Raw genomic sequence first — 20,630 nt, 5'->3', positions numbered from 1 at the left:
TATATATATGCATAAACATAATTTACAATCAATTTGAGCGTTTATTATAAATTTTGTATGTTTATAGTTTACAATGAATCATGACCACCGGGTGATAAAAATGGAGGTTATTCTTGATTATCAAGAAGTGCTTTATACTGTGAAAGAAGGCACTGCAGAGAAGGCGGATGCAGCAACCAAGAAAAAGGATTTGAAGGCACGCTGTCGTCTGCATCAGTGTGTGAATCTTGTTAACTTTGAGAAGATTGCCAAAGCCCAAACAACAAAGGAGGTTTAGGATATAGGGAGGTGCTGAAAAGACCAAGAAAGTGATGTTACAGTCTCTCAGACGACAATACAAGCTGTTCTTTATGCTTGATAAGAATCTGTGGCAGACTACTTCAATAGGCTGCACTTGCTGACAAACTCCATGAGAACATGTGGAGAAATGGTGACAGAACAGAATATAGTAGAAAAAGTCTTGCAGACATTATCCCCCAGGTTTGACTACATTGTTGTTGTAATAGAAGAGTCCAAGGATATTACAAAGATGAAGATAAAAGAGCTTCAGGGGTAGTTGGAGGCTCACGTGTTGTTGTCAAGAAATGTTGATAGGACTGGTGAAGAGCAGGCCCTGCAAACTGAAGTCTCCAAGAAGACTAGTTCATCACCCGGAAGATGAAAGAAAGGAAAGCAAAGAAGCAGATCTGGCAAAGAAGGGAGTTCTTTTAATCAAGAACAATCCAAACATGATGAGAAACTAGAATCCTCTGGTAGGAGCAGTCGAGGAGGTAGAAGTGGTAAGCGAAATCAAGATAGGAAGAAAATTCAATGCTTTAACTGTGAGAAATGGGGGCATTATGCAACTGATTGTTGGCATGGCAAAGGGAAGAAAAAGAAAGATTCAGATAATGATGCTTATGTGGCTCAAGATGAAACTGATGAGGAACCTGTGTTGCTCATGGTTACAGCACAGGATGATTTTGTCTCTGAAAACTGGTTCTTGGACACTGGTTGCTCCGATCACATGACTGGACACAAGGACTGGCTTACCAATCTTGATACCAGCAAACAAAGCAAAATGAGGTTGGCTAATGACAGCACCATAACAACAACTAGTGAAGGTGATATTGTGATCAGAAGAAATGGTAGCAATAATCAAGAGTTTTCTATACGTTACTGGCATGAAAGGTAACTTGCTAAATGTAGGACAACTAGTTGAGAAAAAAGGCTTCTTAGTTACCATGAAGGATGAGTTGCTGAAAGTTTATGACTCAAGACAGAAATTGGTGTTAAAGTCCTATTTGTCAAAGAGCATAACCTTTCAGATCAAGCTTCATCAGATTGAAAAACAGTGCTTTTTTGCAGCCACTGTTTTGGACAAATTAAATTAGATTTGGCACATAAGGTTTGGTCATTTTAATTGTAAGAGTTTAAATAAATTAGCTGATAAGAAAATGGTGATTGGATTACCCAATATATCTCTGCCAGATAAAATGTGTGAAGAATGTTTACTTGGAAAACAACCATGAACTTCTTTCAAATCCCATATGCATATGAGAGTCACTGATTTGTTGCATGTGACATATTCTGATGTGTGTGGTCCGTTTGAAGTACCTTCTCCAGGACAAAATAAGTATTGTGTCTTTTATAGATGAATGCAAGTTACAACAGAATGATGTGGGTGTATCTGATTAAAGCCAAGAGTGATGCTTTTTCAACATTCAAGAGATAGGCTGCTGTTGAAAGTTATAGTGGGAAAGTTATAAAATTTCTAAGGACAAATGGAGGGGGAGAATATACTTCTAGAGTTTTCGAATATTTCTGTGCTGAGAATGACATAGAACATGAAGTCACGACTCCATACACTCCCCAAAACAATGGTTTCGCAGAGAGAAGAAACAGAACTGTCCTGGATATGGCATGCAGTATGTTGAAGCAGAAAAATTTGCCACACGTATCTTGGGGAGAGGCAGTCTCTACTGCTGTATACGTGCTGAACAAGTGTCCTACAAAGAAGTTGGAAGATAAGATTCTAGAAGAGGTTTGGTCTGGCAACAAACCTGTGTTGAATCATCTTAGAGCATTTGGTTCATTGTGCTTCAATCATGTTCCAGATGCAAGAAGAAGAAAGTTGCAAGACAAAAGTGAGATTATGATGCTTGTGAGATATTATAATTCACGAGGTTATAGGTTGTATAATCCTATAACAAAGAATTGTGTATCAGTAGAGATGTAGTGGTGAATGAGGCAGAATTTTGGGAATGGAAGTCTAGTTGTAGCAGTCTCAAAGATAAACAAGTTCAAGTAATACTAGGTGATGTACAAAGTGATGAAGGTGAAGAATCTGCCTCTCAACATGAGTCTGTCCAGTAGCCTAGACAACAGTAGAGGCAGTCCAGGCAGAGAAGTCTCACACGTACATTGTTGGATTTTGAGTTGTATCCTGATAGTGCAGTGACATGAAGGTGATCTTGTGCACTTTGCTGTATTAGCAGAAGCCGAAACAATTGATTATGCAGAAGCATTGAATCAAGAGTTATGGAGAGCTGCTATGGTAGAAGAGTTAGAAGCAATTGAGAGAAATGAGACATGGTTTTTAACTTAATTACCCAATGACAGAAGACCGATTGATGTCAAATGGGTGTTCAAGATTAAACAAAATCCTAATGGATCTATCTCTAAACGAAAGGCCAAATTGGTTGCGAGGGATTTTTTTGCAGAAACGAAGATTGGTCTACTCAGAGGTGTTTGCTCCAGTTGCAAGGATTGAAAGCATAAGATTGGTTGTGGCATCAGCAAATGGAAGAGGGAGGCCCTTGTTTCAACTGGATGTGAAGTCTACATTTTTAAATGGTCCACTAGAAGAAGATATGTATGTTACACAACCACCAGAATTTGAGGTTCAAGACAATCCACACAAGGTTTATAAACTGAGAAAAGCTTTATATGGCTTGAAGCAGATCCCTAGAAGATCATCTTGAATCATTTATGCATAAACACGACTTCCAGAAATGTTCAGTTGAACATGGTGTGTATGTAAAGCACCAAAATGGAATTGATTTGTTGATAATGTGCATCTATGTAGATGATCTTTTGATCACAAGGAGTAGTGTTACTGAGATAGAAGTTTTTAAGGAGACTTTGATGGTTGAATTCAAGATGACATACTTCTTGGGAATGGAATTCATTGAAGATAGTAGAGAAATGATATTGCATCAGCATAAATATGCTATTGAAATATTGAAGAAATTTAAAATGGAGCTCTGCAACTACTCCAGCAGAGATGGAGTTCAAGATTGATGATTGCAGTAATGAGGAAGAGAATGTGAACAACACTTCATACAAACAGATGGTAGGATCCAAGGAAGGCACATTAAGTGAAATCATTGAACCATATATATTCAGCCAAGAATTTGTGGAGAAAATAGAGGTCAAACTCTTACATACAAATTGGATTTGTATATAGTATGCTTGGATTTAAATATTTGATAGTCACCACTTGTGACTTATTTATATCTATTTTAATTTACAGCACATGGAGAAGAATATTTCTGACACACGTATGCTACTATACTCTCTTTTTTTTCCCTGTTTTATTTACATATTTATCTTTCTAACTTCTTCTATATTTTTTTAAGCTTTTGTAGTTATTTATAATTTTTTTCAACGAACTCTACCAACTAAAAGGTGACTAAGAATATAATATTTCTAAGTAATATTCCGTTACCTTAAAAAAGTAATGTTTAGTTTTACATTTGAAACGGTGATGATATTAGAAGTATTGTATTAACTAAAATTTATCGTATTAACTAAAAATAAGATTGATTTACATTATATAAAAATTTTATCTTACAAAAAATTGATGTTGTGAGAATTAAGTTTAATATTCATTTATTAACAATTTAATTTGCTTATAGATAAAAATATTTTGGATAAATATTACATAGGAATTATACATATAATTACACAATAAAATGGATAAACTAAGTGCATTGGTTTTGATTTAGTAATTATTACATGTTACTTTAGTTGGTAACTGTTATAATACAATCTGGTATTGTAACTTGTATGAATGAAATGGAATTTATGATAGAATTATTAATTTAATTTGTTTTAAAGGGACACATTGGTGGAAAGAAGTTTCATTTTAGCATTGCATGAGAAAGGGTGTAAAGTTGAGAGAAAATGGGTAAAGAGTTAAGCGATGAACAAGTTGCAGCGATGAAGGAAGCTTTCACGTTGTTCGATACAAACCGTAATGGTCTGATCGCTCCATCGGAGCTTGGTGTGTTGATGCGATCTTTGGGCGGAAACCCAACCGAAGCCCAACTAAAGGCCATTGTGGCTGAAGAAAAGCTCAGCAGTCCGTTTGATTTCTCACGGTTTTTGGATCTGATGGGAAAACATTTGAAGGTTGAACCTTTTGATCGTCAGCTTCGTGATGCCTTCAAGGTGATCGACAAGGATAACACTGGCTTCGTCTCTGTCGCCGACCTTCGTCATATTCTCACCAGCATTGGCGAGAAACTCGAACCTTCTGAGTTTGACCAATGGATCAATGAGGCTAACGTCGTCTCTGATGGTAAGATCCGCTACGAAGATTTCATCACCAAAATGGTCGTTAAGTGAGATCAAATTGCCAATTTTATTTCTTTTTCACGTAACAAATCGTTAATTCAGTTGTGTTCATTTATTTTTTTTCATTTAGTAATTTGCTATTGCTATGGTTAGTGATTAATAAGGTTTTTACAGTGGTTATAATTGTTTGTTTTTTATAATTCATAACATGAAAGGAATTATTTGTGTTTGTCTCTGTATATCACGGTTGAAAGATAAATCATTTTGTAATGTGTATGAGGAGTGAAGATGATTGCTTCTTAAATTTAGATTCTTTTTCTAATTCGCGTTCTTGATCATGTCCTTTGCTTTTAGAAAATTTTTTCTAAACAACCCTTAAGTTTGGTCTTGGAAGATGTAAGACTGTTTATGTATTTATGTCTTGTAACAAACTTGGACGAGATCATACAAGATAATGTAGTTTGGACAAACACAAGTTGTTTAAATTTTTGTAATAATTTATTACAGCAATTAATTATGTAAAATACATATATAATGACAATTATCACAGAAAAATGGAAGAGTCACGGATGCTTTTAACAAGATATGGACCAAAAGAGTATGATTTATGGGTAGGTCTGTATATGTTTAATGATTTTGATTTGAGAGCACTAAGAATGAGATGTTAGCTTTATCAAATGAATGAGTTTACTGAAAAAACATAGTACTACTAATATTTGTCTTTAATCACATCAAGGATTGATCTCCCTCTCAAATAAACAAATGTAAATAAAAAATTAGAGATATGTTTTTCCATTCTAATTATTTTACAGTGTATTACTATATTGAAATTTTGTGAAAGTTTTTAACAGTGAATTTCTTCCTAACTTAACTTTCTTTTGATTTGCACTTCCGATCTTAATAAATAACTTTGTAATTCATTAGGTTTTATTATATTAAAATTACTTCTCTGTTCTTTACTATATGTAAAATTCTCATAAATAGCGAACTCAATTTTCTTTAAGTTTGTAAAATACAATGTATACTAAATAGCTTTGTAATTTATTTTTTTATAATATTTTAATAGATCCTTTAACGTTTAAAATAGTTAAATTATAATAAACAAACAGTTATGGTTTTACAAAAAAAAAAATAGAAGGTCTTACAAAACCTTAATGACCAACTATTCAAGGGTTCAATTTAAAAGGTTTCTGAGACTATATAAATATAAATAAATTACAAGAATACGATAAAAAAAAATGTGTAGGATGAAGTAGTCAAGCTTTGAAGTTGGTAAACCACATTTGTTTCTCCTAATATTTTGTACTTTTTTTCCCAAATCTATCCGTTTTTCAATATCTTCTTTATTTGTTTATTTATTTGAAAAACATTACATAATGAGAAAAATGTATTATACCTGTCTACACTATTAAGTCAAACTCAATCATATTTTAATTAGTTCAGTTAAAATATGTTAGAATATATTGGTTATGTTTTCCATTTTTTTTTCTTATCTGCATAGTTTGTATGACATTTTCTTTTTCTATCTTTTATATAAAGCATTGTGTGTTATTTCTGTAAAATACAACTTTTATCGTAATAAAATTTTTCATACATTTTTTTTCACATGGTATTTGAAGCTTGGTTGTCATAATTTATGAAAGTTCTTAAACCCTTTCCATCAATCAAATTTTTTTTACTCCATCATCCACCCTTGCACCCCATACTTTCACCACACCAATGATTACCAAATTAGATGATGAAAATTTTCTCCTATGTCGTCATCAGGTTCTCGCTCCAATCAAAGGTTTCAATTTTCTACATTTTCTTGATGGCATCAACATTTTGGTAGGATATAAATAAAGTTTCACATCAGATAATATAGGAGATGAACATGAGTTTATATATACATAAGATACATTCATTGGTAAAAGGTCTTTTGAAGTGGTACTAAAAGTAAATCTTTGAGGGCTTGACCTAGAGCGGATAATATCTTATCATTGTGAAGATCTATGTGTGTGTTGACCTTCCTTACAATTGGTATCAAACGCGCTGGTTCAAGTTTGGTGTTGGGGCTCAAACGAGTACATGATGTGACCATGGGTCTGCAGACCAGCCACCTTTCACATCGTTCCGGATATTAACAATGTCTTCCTGCATCACAATCATCATAAACTCGTGTACACGATCCTACCACTAGAATTTTCGACTAACTTCTCTCAAGTTGTCTCAACAAAGTTATTTACAGTCTCAAACAAGCACTTTGTGCTTGGCATTAAAAGCTAAGTAACACTTTAACACATCTTGACTTTACTTTGACAAAGAGTAATCCCTCTCTTTTCATTCGTTTTGATAAATCATCGGTATTATTTATTATAATCTACGATGATGTCATTCTTGTGATAAAGAATTCAAGATCTACCATCATTACCCTTATTGCAACCTTGAACAAAGCTTTCTCCTTAAAGGATTTGGGTCTTCTCCATTATTTCCTTAGGATAAAGGCAAATTGGCTACTTTATGGGTTCCTTCATCTCTCATAGACAAAATATATGCACAGTATATTGGCTAAAGCTCAAATGATAACAACTAAACCACAACATTCACTAATGATATATTTTCTTAAGCTCACGGATAACATTGTCGTTGATGTAATCAAATTAATATTACTAAAAACAATAACAACTTCAATATTGCTAAGATAGTAGCCAATAAATAGAAAGGGTAAAGTCAAATCTAAGTCATCTCCCAATGATTACATAATTAATTCCTAACAAATTAATTCTTATAAAAAATATACAAAAAAGGTTAGTCGAAAAAAATAATAAAAGTAATAAAAGAAGATTAAGATAAACAAATTAAATAAAAGATTAGATAATAAAATAAATAAAGAAACAAAAATGGAGAAAGATAAAGAGATAAAAAAACATTAATACATATCATTGCGAGGGTCTCATCTTATCATAGGAGGTATCTTATGTGTATATAAACTCATGTCCATCTTTTGTTTTATCCAATGTGGGACTTTGTGTGTATCCTAATACATTCTTGATTAATTCTTGCTAAAGTTTTCAACTTTAATAAAAATACATTATCAATTATTGACAAATCATTACTTTTATTTGATTAAGAGACAAAAAATATAGAAAAATATAAATCACAACAATACTTAAAAGAACAAATCAATTATTGCATTATAACCTTAGAATCCATTAAGAAATTACATCAAAATCAACCTATGAGGATGAGTACTCCATTTAATGTAGAAATAACAAAAAAAATAGGATGGAGAACATGAAAAATGAGAGAGGACAAAACTAGGCCCCCAAAGATGTTTTCTAAGTCTCTTTATATAAAAATTGGATTAAGCTTTGTTTTATTCTTTTATGTTATTGTAATATTCTTAATATCCTCTAAATATCTTATAAATAATTCAATATCTTCAAGATATATTTGATTATTGTAGAAATCTCAAAAGATTAAAAAAGATATTGCGAGATTAAAAAAGAATTGACAAATATTATCTTTTGATATAGTTAAATAAGGTAATTGTTTGAAAATGTCAAACAAAATATCTAAAAATATTTTTTTCTCATATTATCTTTTATCATAAACATTTATCAATTATCAATCTACTTTAAGAAAACAACAAGGTCCAATTTTTGTTGTCTGTTTCCTTTTCCTAACTTAGCCAAATTTTCTCATTTTTTCATGTTTTTCTTGCATTCTTTATGCAATGATTGACTTGATGTTTTGTGATGTTGATTATTTGTTATTTTTGGATTTATTTAAGGTGTTATGAAATTTTAACCAATTTATTTATACATTCATGAGCTCAACTTAGTTGTACATACACTAACACACCTAAAAATATCCAATAATATTTATGCAATTAAAAAGTTATTTTTAACATGTTTTTGTATCTTATGCTCAATAAATCCAACTACAAAAAATCATATTTAAAACATTTTTTTAAATCATAAAATCAATTAAGAATTCAATATTAAAAACTAAATGAAGGTATAAATTTGCAATCATCACTTACTAATTATGCATCCCTTATCTTCCAAGATTCTACTATATATATCGTCAGATAATAAGGTCTCTTCAATACTTCATAATCATCAAATCGACCATTACCTTTGTTGTTAACAAGATATGCCAGTATATGTAAACACTCAATCACACTACTGGAAAATGGTTAAAAGAATCTTACGCTACATTGCAGGTACAACAAGACATGACATAAGTCTTTCTCCCACTTTAGATAGTTCCATGAAAGGTTTCATTGATGTGGATAGGAGTTAAGATTCAATGATTGTAAATAAAATCTGGTTACTGCACGTCAAAGAAAGAAACAACTATATTTAAAAACAATACTAAAATCGAATATAAAAGCATTGCTTATGATATTGTTGAGATTTCGTAGTTGCAATTACTTGTTCAAGAATTGTGTCTTATCATAGTATTGTTATCATCTACTATACTCTGATAATCAGGAGGTTGTTTTGCTTGTTGCAAATCCAATTATGAGGTCGATGTTCATTATGTTCTTGATCATGTTAAAAACGTCTCAAACCTTGTAATTATTATTTCATTAATACAATTTTTTGATTATTGATTTAATGCACTTGTTTACTTTTTTTAAATTTTTTTACTAAATGTTATTTATTTATCAAAAATACTAATTATCTAAATTATAATGAAGTTTTTTTACACAATTTTTCTTTAAAATTTAATTGATACATTTTTTTAAATTATAAAAGTATTAAATTAATTAAAAAATATAAATCTATAATTATTGAAACCATCTCATTTATTAATATTTAAATTTGATTTAAAAATTAATCATATATTCATTTATTATTTTACATAATTTTGTTAAATACATGTTATTTTTTTAAAAAAAGTAATACTTATCTATAGCCATTTTTCTTTTAACACATTTTAGTATACATATTCTATTACCAATATTATATATATGAACAAAACTGAATTTATTATCTAAATTTTACAATTGCAAACACACTCAACTTTTATCGTTTTAGAAAATATCTTTATAAAAAGTTAAATAATTATATAGTTATTCTTGAGTTGAAGAATTAGGACTTTTTTGTCAAAATATTATAATTTACATATATTTTTAAGTAATACAATTATTTTAATTAAATAAAAGATAGAATAGTATAATTAAAAATGACCAAAAAAACATTTAAAAGGATATACTTTATATATATATTTTACTTAATTTGTAAAAGCCTGCTTAAAGTGGATATGTGTAATTATAGAATTGTAGAAGTTAATAAAAAAATACTTATTTTTATAATTACTTTTATACTAATATTTTTATAATTCTAATACAAATTTTAGTAATTATTTGGGGTGGCTGTTTCATTTATAAATAATAGACAAGGGCGCAGGTTCTAGGGTTTTTCAGAGTGGAGTGTGCCGAAGAGCGTCGCAACCCTAATCAGAAGAAGCAAAGCTTCAACTAAGTCACAACACCAGCCATGGGTCGTATGCACAGCCGCGGGTTCGTACAAATCTGTCAAATTCTTTCATCAATTTCGTTCTATTCTTTTCCATTATTCGAAATCAAAGCTTTTTTTTTTTTGGTTTGCAGTAAGGGTATATCCTCTTCTGCTTTGCCCTACAAAAGGACACCTCCCAGTTGGCTTAAGATCTCTTCGCAAGATGTAGCTTTCTATCTCTCTATTTATCTGTGCTCAAAGATTATGTTTGTATATCCTTGTTTCTTGTTTTCTTATCTTTTTTTTTTTTATTATGTAATCTGTTTTTCTCATCTTTTAATTTTTCTAGGTGGATGAAAACATCTGTAAGTTCGCGAAGAAGGGTTTAACCCCATCGCAGATAGGTGTCATTCTTCGAGATTCTCATGGTATTGCTCAGGTGAAGAGCGTCACTGGCAGCAAAATCCTTCGGATCCTCAAAGCTCATGGTTTGTGCTTACTCTCTGCGACAATGCTTACAATTTCTATTGATCTTTTATGCCATTGTAATATGGAAAATGCTAATGGACAGTTGTAAGGAAGAGAGATAGAAAGAAAAGAAAAAAATACGAGACCGAGTGATAAATGTGATGAGGGATGTGAATGATTAACGAAGTGAGTTAGTAAGAAAACTTAAAGTGGGATGATAAAATAAAAATATGTTTATAGTTACCTCACTAATAGTTATGATGAATTTTTTTGGTATTTGTTTTCAGGACTTGCGCCTGAAATTCCAGAGGATCTGTACCATTTGATTAAGAAGGCAGTTTCTATTAGGAAGCATCTGGAGAGAAACCGAAAGGACAAGGACTCGAAGTTTAGGTTGATTCTAGTGGAGAGCAGAATCCACCGTCTTGCTCGCTACTACAAGAAGACCAAGAAGCTCCCACCTGTCTGGAAGTAGTAAGTGCATTCAAACCCTTCACCTTTTTGTTGCACGGATGACTAATATGCTATTGTTTTATTGATGCTTTTATGATGTAAACAATGGAATGGAACTGAAAAGAAATGGTTAACTTCACCTTTTCTCTGCCTCTCCTGACACAGATTAGAGCATTTTTCTTGTATCATTCAGTTTAAGTTGTTAAACTTATGTGTAACAAATACTTTTATTATTTTCTGCAAGCACTTTTAAAGTATTTATTTGAGATGGGCGGTTTATATAGTTTTTCAGTTTATCATTTGTTTTTTAGATATGTTACCAAAAGGTCAAAACTGATAAAAGTGTCATGCTGATAGACATTTTCCTTGAAGTGTTGTGTGCATACTTGATATCATTTGGATGTTACATAGAAATGAATATTTCCAAATTGAATTTCTATTGTTGTTCATTGTTTATGTATTGGTAATCTGAAGTCCGATATTGTCTATTTTGTTTACCTGTTTGCACTGTCCCTGTCCTGCTATTGATCGCTTCTAATATTTGCAGTGAATCAACAACTGCTAGCACTCTGGTTGCTTAGAGAATGCATGCACCTTTCATGGTTTTTACTGCCTTGCAGTAGCTGTTGAGCTAGCAATTTGCCAGATCATTTTGATGTTTATTTAGGCTGGATAGGTAATGTGGTCTTAGATTCGCTAAGATCTTGTGGTTAGACTGAGAAAGATACTTCCAAGTAGTTAAGTCTATTTATCAATGTGGTGTTTTTATTTTGTTTTAGCTGTTGGAGGTTGTCTTTTTAAAGAGATGGCTGACTGCGGTTTTTGGTTTTAATTTCGAGTAATATATATGCTGAGAAGTTTTGACTTTTGATGGATCGCAATGTTTACTGCTTTAAGTACCATATATCTGTGCATTACAGTTAGCTTCCGATAGATCGTTACAAATGCAAGTGAAAGTGAGTTAGTCTTTGGTGGTTATTTTTTAATACTGAAGTTTTTGAAAAGTAGTCCCCAAATACTGTTGCTATGTCATGTTTTCGCTTGGCCAATCCTTATGTTCCAATAATTTGGAGTGTCAAGGATGTAGTTTAAAAATCGAAATAGTTGTCATTGATTTAGTACTTAAAATTTGAATACACAATTTGGGTTGTGAATATAATTTTGCATATTTTAATCAGTGTAAGGATTTGTTTTTTCTATTGGAACGTAAATAATATATCCTGACTTTGATGATTTGTTATAATTTAAAATATAACTTGGATATTTTATTGAATTTTATTTGTAATGTTTTTGTATTTATATTGAATCTCTTTTTTTGGTTACACGTGTTTTTTAATTATATAAAATAAATAAGATAAATAGAAGTATTTGTCGTGTGCTATTACGATGTCATTTACAAGAGTTCTTACCAAGAGATGCGCTGGGTTTATGCGAAATTCCGATATCGGTTACTAAACGAAGGGTATAGAATGATTTTCCCTTAAGAACATTGCTAGTTATGACAATTGACCACGACAGTCCCTGCTCTATAGAAGTTATGTAAGCACAGGTTTTGCGTCAAGAACTACCACTTTTGAAGAACGGGTTATAACAATTGCGGCAATATTTTTTACTCCTTTTTGTGCTGGTGTTTCAGTCATGGATTAGTAAGATAGAAGTTTAATGCGGTACTTAATCACAGTTATATAGCTTAATACAGAAGAGTCTTACGGATTCAGATATTATTTATGTTCTGCATAAGTCATGACAACTGATAAACCAACAAAAGATGTCAGTATCAGCCTTAACACCAAAATATAATGCACCAAACAAGTCAGATACTTGCCAAGAAATGTGAATCCAAGCTAATCAATCATATAGTAGCGGGTTTATGTCGAGAACTTTCAAGATGGGATCTTTGGTTATGTTAGATTTGTGGACTTTAGGCCAAGTGATCAGTATCATAACGTGGTAGATTAATATCTGGCGATACAAGTTAATAACAGTTCTTAAGCACATATTTGAGTCTACAATTTAACCACTTGGTTGAGAATCAATATTTTCTGATCATTCGCAGTTTAGCCATATTGTCTGCAGAAGCCTGTTGAATTACACAACTAAAGAATATTCTGCAATGGTTTGTACTGCGAACTATGTACCAACTAGGTAAATAATATCAGAATAACCAATTTCTGTCGAGAAACTTGAACTATTATTTTAAATAAGGTTTTCCATTTCATCATATTATCTTTTTATCTGTAATATTCGAATGCGAAACTTTGTCTAAGAAATTCAAAGGCAATATCATTTATACCACCAACATTGTCGTGGTTTATCATCAATCTTTCTAGCCTGTTATTTGATTTCAATACCTTATTTAAATAAAAAGGTAGAATGTTACGCGACCACTATCTGACTTCACAGATAAATAGAGGAAGAATGTCAAATTATATACACACACACACAGGAAAAATTTCACAAAACATTTCTTGGTCACGTAAATACTTGTAACATGAAATATAAAATTTGATGATTTATCAGTTTAAACACTACCTTCAAATTGCAAGTAATAACTTACAGCATCGCTCTATCTCAAGTTCATCCAGCTAAAGGAACTCAGACATCCAATCCACAATACGGTCAATCTCAATAGCTTTGTTTCACACCCTCGGTTCTCATGACACATTGAATCTCCAAAGAATTCCAACTTACACAACTTGACTAAATTCCAATGAATAGTTCCAGATAATGTACAGTGAACTGATGTAATTAAGAAGATGAAAAATAGCAATATGACACATGAAATGTACAGAAGTTCCTGGAGTGTTCGTTCTCCCTTTGAATCCACCAGGAAGGGCATATAAGGCGTGTTCATGATCCAAGTGGCAAAATTCTGAATTATCAAGTGGCTGCTTGTCTAAATTACCGGATCCCGAGCTTTCTGGGGTAGGATTTATGTCATAATCAGCAGGTGAATTCTCTGAGCCCCCTCTATCGTCTTCGTGGGACTTGTCATAGTCATCTTCGTCACTCTCTTTGCTAGGACTTCCTCCAAGATCACCCTTAGGTATGTTGTGAACCAAATCTGGCCGAGCTTCAACACCAACACGCCTGAGGTGTAACTGCCATGAGGATATAGACATGTTAAAAGATAAACCCATGAGCCCACGATTGTCAGAACAAATCCCATGTAAAATAAGAAAAGTGCGATACTACATATATACCTGAAGATGCAAGTTCACTTCATCAGGTCTAGAAAGAAATGGGAAATCTCCACCAGTTTTCAAATATGCGCGCCTTGCCTCTGGATATCTTTCGCCCAGTTGATCTTTAAGTTGTTGAGGAATTGCACAGTAGTCATTAGTCTTTAAGAAAGGAGAAAGGTCATGTACAAAAGGACGAAAGTGGAGTTATTAAAAAATTTGTACCATACTACCCTTCCATAATAATAATAATGATGATGATGATAAAGCAGTGAGACAATATTATCTTAAAATGTCACAAGCAAAATATATTGATGGTGCATTATAGAAATTACCGGTACCAGCAGAATTTAACATAACTAGAGTGGAATAGTATTACTAAAAAAAAAGCGCTTGTACACGGCACATCAAAACAATTAGATTACAATTGATCTAGAGATTCGACAATTAAGATTTTTTTAAGATAAAAAAGATCTATGCAAAAACAAATTCATTTGATATCAGCATTATACAGAAATAGGCAATTATATCTTGGGATGACATACATCCATTATAGTGATAAACGAATCTGAAAGAAGGAGAGGTCCCACTGAAGCATCATCTGTTGTCAGCGACAATCTGGAGGCCAAATCTTCTCTAGATAGGGTTTCCACCTGAATCAAGTAAATCAAAGAAAATATTTAACACAATAAACGGAAACTCTTCTAAAAAACAGGATGTATAGATTAAATTTTCAGGAAATGTAGTGCCTGATGATAGTTGATTAATCTCGCAGTCTAAAGTATAATGGAAACTCTTTATTTATTGTCTAAAAACAAATTCTTTCGTACTGAGGCAAAATTGCAGATTGCTCATAAGCATTTGATTACGCAAGAAAAAGATTACCTGAGAAACAACAAAGTCCACTGAATCTGCAATAAATGGTTCATGGGGACCGTCTCGAATTCCTGTCAGCACATACCGCTTCAGCAAAAAGGAAGGAGTCCAACTAACACTGTAAATGCAATAGAAAAGCTGAATCAGTAGGTGGAAAAAAGAATACATCTAATGAAGAACTATCAGGAAGTATACAACAAATTCCCAAGCGGGGACAGTGAGACATTTTTCTTGGACAAAAAGTTTAAGGGAAGGGGTTCATCATTCTAGGGTCGAGTATACCATTTAGCAAGTTCTCACTATAGTAATCATGGATGATGCTTAGTTTAATGGAATATTACAGGAATAAATATATAATTTTGAAGATATCATTCCAGTTTCCTTGTGACTACCTATCATAATTTCTTGGCAGAGCATATAATTGTCCAACGTGTATAAGTATCGGTAAAGTAATCATTGATGCTTTTATTTGCTACGAACTCCACTAGGTGACACACAAAGCAGTTTATCTTTCATGAATAAAAAGGGCACGACAGCACACAGTTTGCTAATTTCTAGCATATATATTATTACTCTTTACAATAATGAGAGAAAAGTACATTGGTGCCCATGGTATTGCAGCAGAGAAACTCCGGGTCTCCAAAAATGTGTTTGATAGAACTAAAGACCGTACTCTTCTAGGACGATGCTGTGCAAAGAGCTGGGCTAGGAAGCCTCCAAGTGATGTACCATAAAGATGTATCTGTAAGAAAGATTAAACTAATTTACTGAACATTTACTAAAGTTGTTAAAAGCTATTTCACAAGATTATAGATTCAAAAGATGACATTACATTGACAGACATCTACACATGTTGAGCAGTTAGTGAAGAGATTTGTTGTGTAAACTACTAAAACCATGCACTGTGTACAGCATATTTTATACTGAGCAATTTCATGAACAGATTACCATCATACATAATTTGTTTGTATATAGTTGATACTTGATAGATATAACTTCCAGAACAGATTAATCCAACGGGATACAAGCTATGAAAATATAATAGCACAAGAACTTGAGTTTTACCCAAACAAAAAATATATATTTCCAGTGGCAAACAACATCCACTGAAATTGTTGTGGTAAGAACATTTGGAATTTTATCCAAAAAAACCTAAATTTTAACTATATAAAAAACCAAGCATGATATTACAAGTAACAACGTCTCGATCAACCATGATAACATTAAAAGCAGGCTAGCTGGTATTTTACGTGGGGCTGGAATATATTTAGGCTCACATGCTGAGGCTTCAAATTTATTGCAAAAGAACTTCGCTTAAAAAATCTGGGAAGGAAGAAGATATATCAATTTAATTAATTATAAGCATTCGATTCCTTGCAATTAGTAATTTTCAGTGAGAAAGTTCAAAGAGGCTCGAACTGAGTGTTAAGCCTTAATATATACAGCTCTATATTTGGGCTGACGGTCCAAGACTGTTAGTTGGCTGGGGATAGGATTCAGCTTGGACTTGTAATGATTGGCCAAATAAAATCATTTATCATAAGACAAATTGTTGGAAATATCTAGGAGCCCTTTCCTCCTTACGGTACACAAATATAGACATCATACACAATATCCAAATTCCAAAGTAGTAACATATGACCGCTCCCAACAAAATTATAACTTTGCACAACCAAAGTAAATATGATTAAGGATGTGAAAAACTGAATTATAAGAACCTCGAGAGATTTTAAAAGAACTGTTTAATTGAAGACAAACTACGTAGGGCTTTCCATTAACTGGAATGATCAATGTCTCCAACATGGAATAAAGTTATCCAAATTTTTATACGAAAAAAGGTATATGCGGCTTCTAAAGCAAACAATTTATAGATTTAGCATCCGAGTAAGATGTTAGTAGTAGAAAGCAAGATGAGTTTGAGATCATACATGGTGTACATCAATAGCATCCAAGAACTTTTCAAATGCTTGAATCCATTCAGTATTATTCCATACACGAGGTATGTCAACAGATATGACCCGGTAACCCTGTACAAAATAAGGATTAATAAGAAGTAAAGACAAGAATACACCTAATCAATAAACAAAATTTAGCCCAATCCTGTTAGTAGGCAACACGCAACGAGATTTTATTGTATAGAGCTCAAATTGCATTGCTAATGCTCAATACACCCCTTCTCCCTTGTTATAAGAGAAGTATATATCAGTTACGAAGATAGAAAGCAAATAGAAATAGCAAAGAAATGAATCTGAAAATGGTATTCAATTAAAAGTCGGAATGCGAGTAATTCAATTCCCTAAAGAAAGGCTATCAATGCTGGAAAAAAAAGAAGGAAAAGAAGTAAAAATATATCTCTCAGCTCCCTGAGCCACGACCCCAAGCCTGTGGCCGGAAAAGATTCGTAGCTTGCACTGCCTTCCTTTTCATCATCAGGATACTCTATAAATCCCATTCTGACCCTACCATTCTTCCACTCAGGTAGCAACCTCTTCCTCTCTCTAACTTCCACGTGTTCCCCCTCTTTGCTCTTTTGTAGTAAAATCCCCATGTCTTTGGGCCATTAATGAATTGATCTAACATTTAGACTATACTTTTGGCATGTATTCTTGGGCTCCATCAACTGTGCATATAACAACTAGAATCTTTTGTGCATGATTTTCTAAAATTCAATCTTATCTATTAGAATTAAGCTTTCTTACAAGTTATGATTAATAAAAGATACCTAGCAAACCTTTTATATATTCAAAACAAGTTTTTCACTAACTATAAGGCATCCAGCAGTTAGATGATTCTAGGTTATTGCTCTCTTCTTTAGCAGCAGAATTGCAGAAAAGCACTTTTGAAGTTAACTACCCGTTGCCTAATGGCTTTGTGACAAGAAAGAGAACATATCAACTTAAAAGGAGAAGCTTGGATGTTGCCATTTCAACATGCAAAATATTGAAGTTAATATATGAAATGGAGTCTAACATTATGGAAAAATAGACAGGTTGGGTAATGAGAAAGATCCACATATCTATTTTCTTAAGTTTTTGGATTGAGATAGAGTTATGTTCTCTTGCTTTAAAGCTCGTGACCCATTTTGACTAACATAGATTGTTCTAAGGATTTGGGTCAAAGCTCACGTTATGTTATATGTCTTCCAATATTTCTCTCCTCGGATTTCCCAATGTCCACAAGTCAAATCTTAACAATTAAGTGCGCATTTGTAAAACTGTTATCACACATTCCAAAGCAGTTGCACGTGACTAGAGAGAAATGGTGAATAGGCATTGAATGAAAGTTAAAGCATCAAAACAAAACACAACTGTAATCTTCCACTTATGACTAAGATTAAAACATAAAGTCAAGAGAATCTTTCAAGAGTGCAGTCGATTTTAAATAAGATTCACTGAGAAGTAGAGTGAGTGAAGATTAGGTAATTTCAAAGCGCATCAGTGGAAACACATTAGATGTGATAATGTTTAGGCAATCAGAATATGCATGGGTACCTTCATGGATAATGACATGATCTGTTTATAATATACATCAGCGGTTCCAGCCGTTCCGGGAAGACATATAAGCGGAGGCACAGCTTTTGGTCCGAAATCGTAATATCGCCACTGTTTAGTGCCAATCTGTTAAGAATTTAAAAGCAAGAGATGAAAAGAAGAGTAGAAATTCCAATCTGTTGATTAGAAAAGCAACTATATCGGAATTTATGGGTAAAACCTAGAAGTGCAATTCGGAGAAAGAAAAGGGGAAAATAGAAACGTACTGGGATTTTGTGAAGAGGGACTTGGGACTTGAAGTGGACGTAATCACCGGGCGCCGAAAAGACGCTTTTCATTGTTAGCACGCTAATTTGCAACGCTAGGGTGGGTGCTTATGCCATGCCCATCCTTCAATATCACCTATCTCTCTGTCTATGCATTATTGGGATTGCAGGCACGCACATGCCATCTAACCTATGGCCCCTTTCTGTTGTGACGTGAAATTAAATGACCGTTCGCAAATGACGCTGTTTACAAAACAGAATTAAATATTACGTTCACTGTTTTCTTTCTTTCTCTTTTCCCTTCCTTTTAATTTCCAACCAAAACCAAATATCGTGTTGTATTATGACTTGGTCCAAAATTTTATTTCTTTACACAAAAATAATAATAAGGTCGTCTCCTTTCAGCTTACACAAAGCTTCAAATCTTCACGAACGAGTATTTCATTGAAAAGGAGATCAGCTATGTTCCGCGTCTGAATAATTATTATTCTTTTAAATATGCTTAAATTTTAATATTTAACATAATAGAGGACCAGTAGATTAACCTAATTACCGAATATTCTATATCCAGCTTTTTTTTTGGCTCCTTATATCCAGCTTAAATTTCTCAACTGATTTAAATATTTGCCATCGAAACAGTTCGTAAGTCCAGAGAATCGTAAAAAATGAACAAGAGGACAAATCTTAGTTGAAGTAAACTATTGCATCCTTCATAGTTGATGCAAACATTAACAGTTTTTTTAGTAGAACAATAGTTATATGAAGCATTTTCGAATTGGTAAGAGACAATATGACAAAGTAATTATTCTAACAAGTTCTTTTCTTACTATTTTTATGTATATTTTTCCTTACTTAAAGGAGCTTCCAACATGTTACTCAACCAACCACTTGATAGTCAAGAATCTAGAATCATAGGGAGAAAATGTCTAAGTGTTAGAAAAGATCAAAATTATTCAAGAGAAAATTGCATCAAGATAATCGCAAAGTCGAAAGGAGTTTGGTTTACTTAGGTTATGAGGAAATGAAATTGTTAAAAGAGAAACACAAGATGACCCTCCATTGAGGGTGATGAGTAAGCCAGCAGCTAACAAAATGAACAAAGCTTGATCAACAATTTATTATGCGTTGCTTATATGAATTGAATTTCAAGATTCACAAGTCATGATGTGCTATAAAGAACAACAGTATCGGTCAGCGATTGGTGAGGTCTGCTATTATTACTTCACCTCTTTCCTTTCGCTCCTCGCATAAAAATGGCTCGGAATTGCAAGTTAGAATCACCTAACTAGCAGAATATCATGTGGGGAGTTGGAATCTCTCAACAAGGCACATGATGATGAGAGGCGACCCGATGACCCACCCTTGTAGTAAAAGAAGCTTTTGTTTAATCTTTAGAAGAATCATCATTGAGTCGCCTAAAACGAGGAATGAAGACTTCACAATCCAACTTCACCGGTATGAAGCTTCTTCAATCACTGTCTGCCAACTACGCAACAGTTGCAGCAAGATAGCCTGTCGTAAATCAACTCTAGCTGACAAATGAAGTTTTACTTACCTTGAACTCGACAAACAGTTTAAAAAATAGTACAAAATAAAGTTAATAAAAGTCTCTGAATGCCAGAATTTTGAGCTACTACGTATCGCAACCCCTCATGGTATAACTACCTGATGAGGGCATTACGCAAGTCAAAGCGAATGCTGCAGCTCACTGCCTACTAAACCGATTCATCGGTAGGTTTAACAACTCGCAATTGAAATGTCAATTTACTCGCACATGCACTTGACCAAAGCTTATTTCGAAATCCAGAAGGTACATAGTCGAAACTGATAAAATTAAGGTCACAAAGCATCTGTATCTGGTTTAAGCTACTCTTGATCCTTCAG

At 32.9% G+C, this 20,630-nt stretch overlaps 3 protein-coding genes across 3 annotated transcripts; 2 read left to right on the top strand and 1 right to left on the bottom strand.

Moving 5' to 3' along the window:
• The first annotated feature begins 4,147 nt into the window (after positions 1-4,147).
• Positions 4,148-4,789, top strand: LOC108341500 (probable calcium-binding protein CML13). The gene has a single exon (XM_017579178.2). It carries the CDS (start codon positions 4,168-4,170, stop codon positions 4,609-4,611), a length of 444 nt encoding a protein of 147 aa, XP_017434667.1. The 5' UTR covers positions 4,148-4,167; the 3' UTR covers positions 4,612-4,789.
• Positions 4,790-9,917: 5,128 nt separating this feature from the next.
• On the top strand, positions 9,918-11,800 carry LOC108333035 (40S ribosomal protein S13). The gene is made up of 5 exons (XM_017568357.2): positions 9,918-10,072; positions 10,163-10,235; positions 10,360-10,498; positions 10,766-10,952; positions 11,479-11,800. The coding sequence occupies exons 1-5, from the start codon at positions 10,050-10,052 to the stop codon at positions 11,510-11,512; spliced, it is 456 nt and encodes a 151-aa protein (XP_017423846.1). The 5' UTR covers positions 9,918-10,049; the 3' UTR covers positions 11,513-11,800.
• A 1,643-nt stretch (positions 11,801-13,443) lies between these two features.
• Positions 13,444-19,003, bottom strand: LOC108323899 (uncharacterized). Its single transcript, XM_017556713.2, has 8 exons — positions 18,747-19,003; positions 18,481-18,606; positions 16,918-17,016; positions 15,589-15,731; positions 14,999-15,107; positions 14,659-14,766; positions 14,135-14,275; positions 13,444-14,032 (listed from the first exon to the last, which is right to left on the bottom strand). The coding sequence occupies exons 1-8, from the start codon at positions 18,816-18,818 to the stop codon at positions 13,619-13,621; spliced, it is 1,212 nt and encodes a 403-aa protein (XP_017412202.1). The 5' UTR covers positions 18,819-19,003; the 3' UTR covers positions 13,444-13,618.
• Between the last annotated feature and the right edge of the window lie 1,627 nt (positions 19,004-20,630).

Source organism: Vigna angularis, chromosome 1 (assembly GCF_016808095.1).
Source record: "Vigna angularis cultivar LongXiaoDou No.4 chromosome 1, ASM1680809v1, whole genome shotgun sequence".
NCBI classification, from domain to species: Eukaryota; Viridiplantae; Streptophyta; class Magnoliopsida; order Fabales; family Fabaceae; genus Vigna; species Vigna angularis.
The sequence above is the reverse complement of the archived record's forward strand: the minus strand, read 5'-3'. Positions and strand labels throughout refer to the sequence as shown.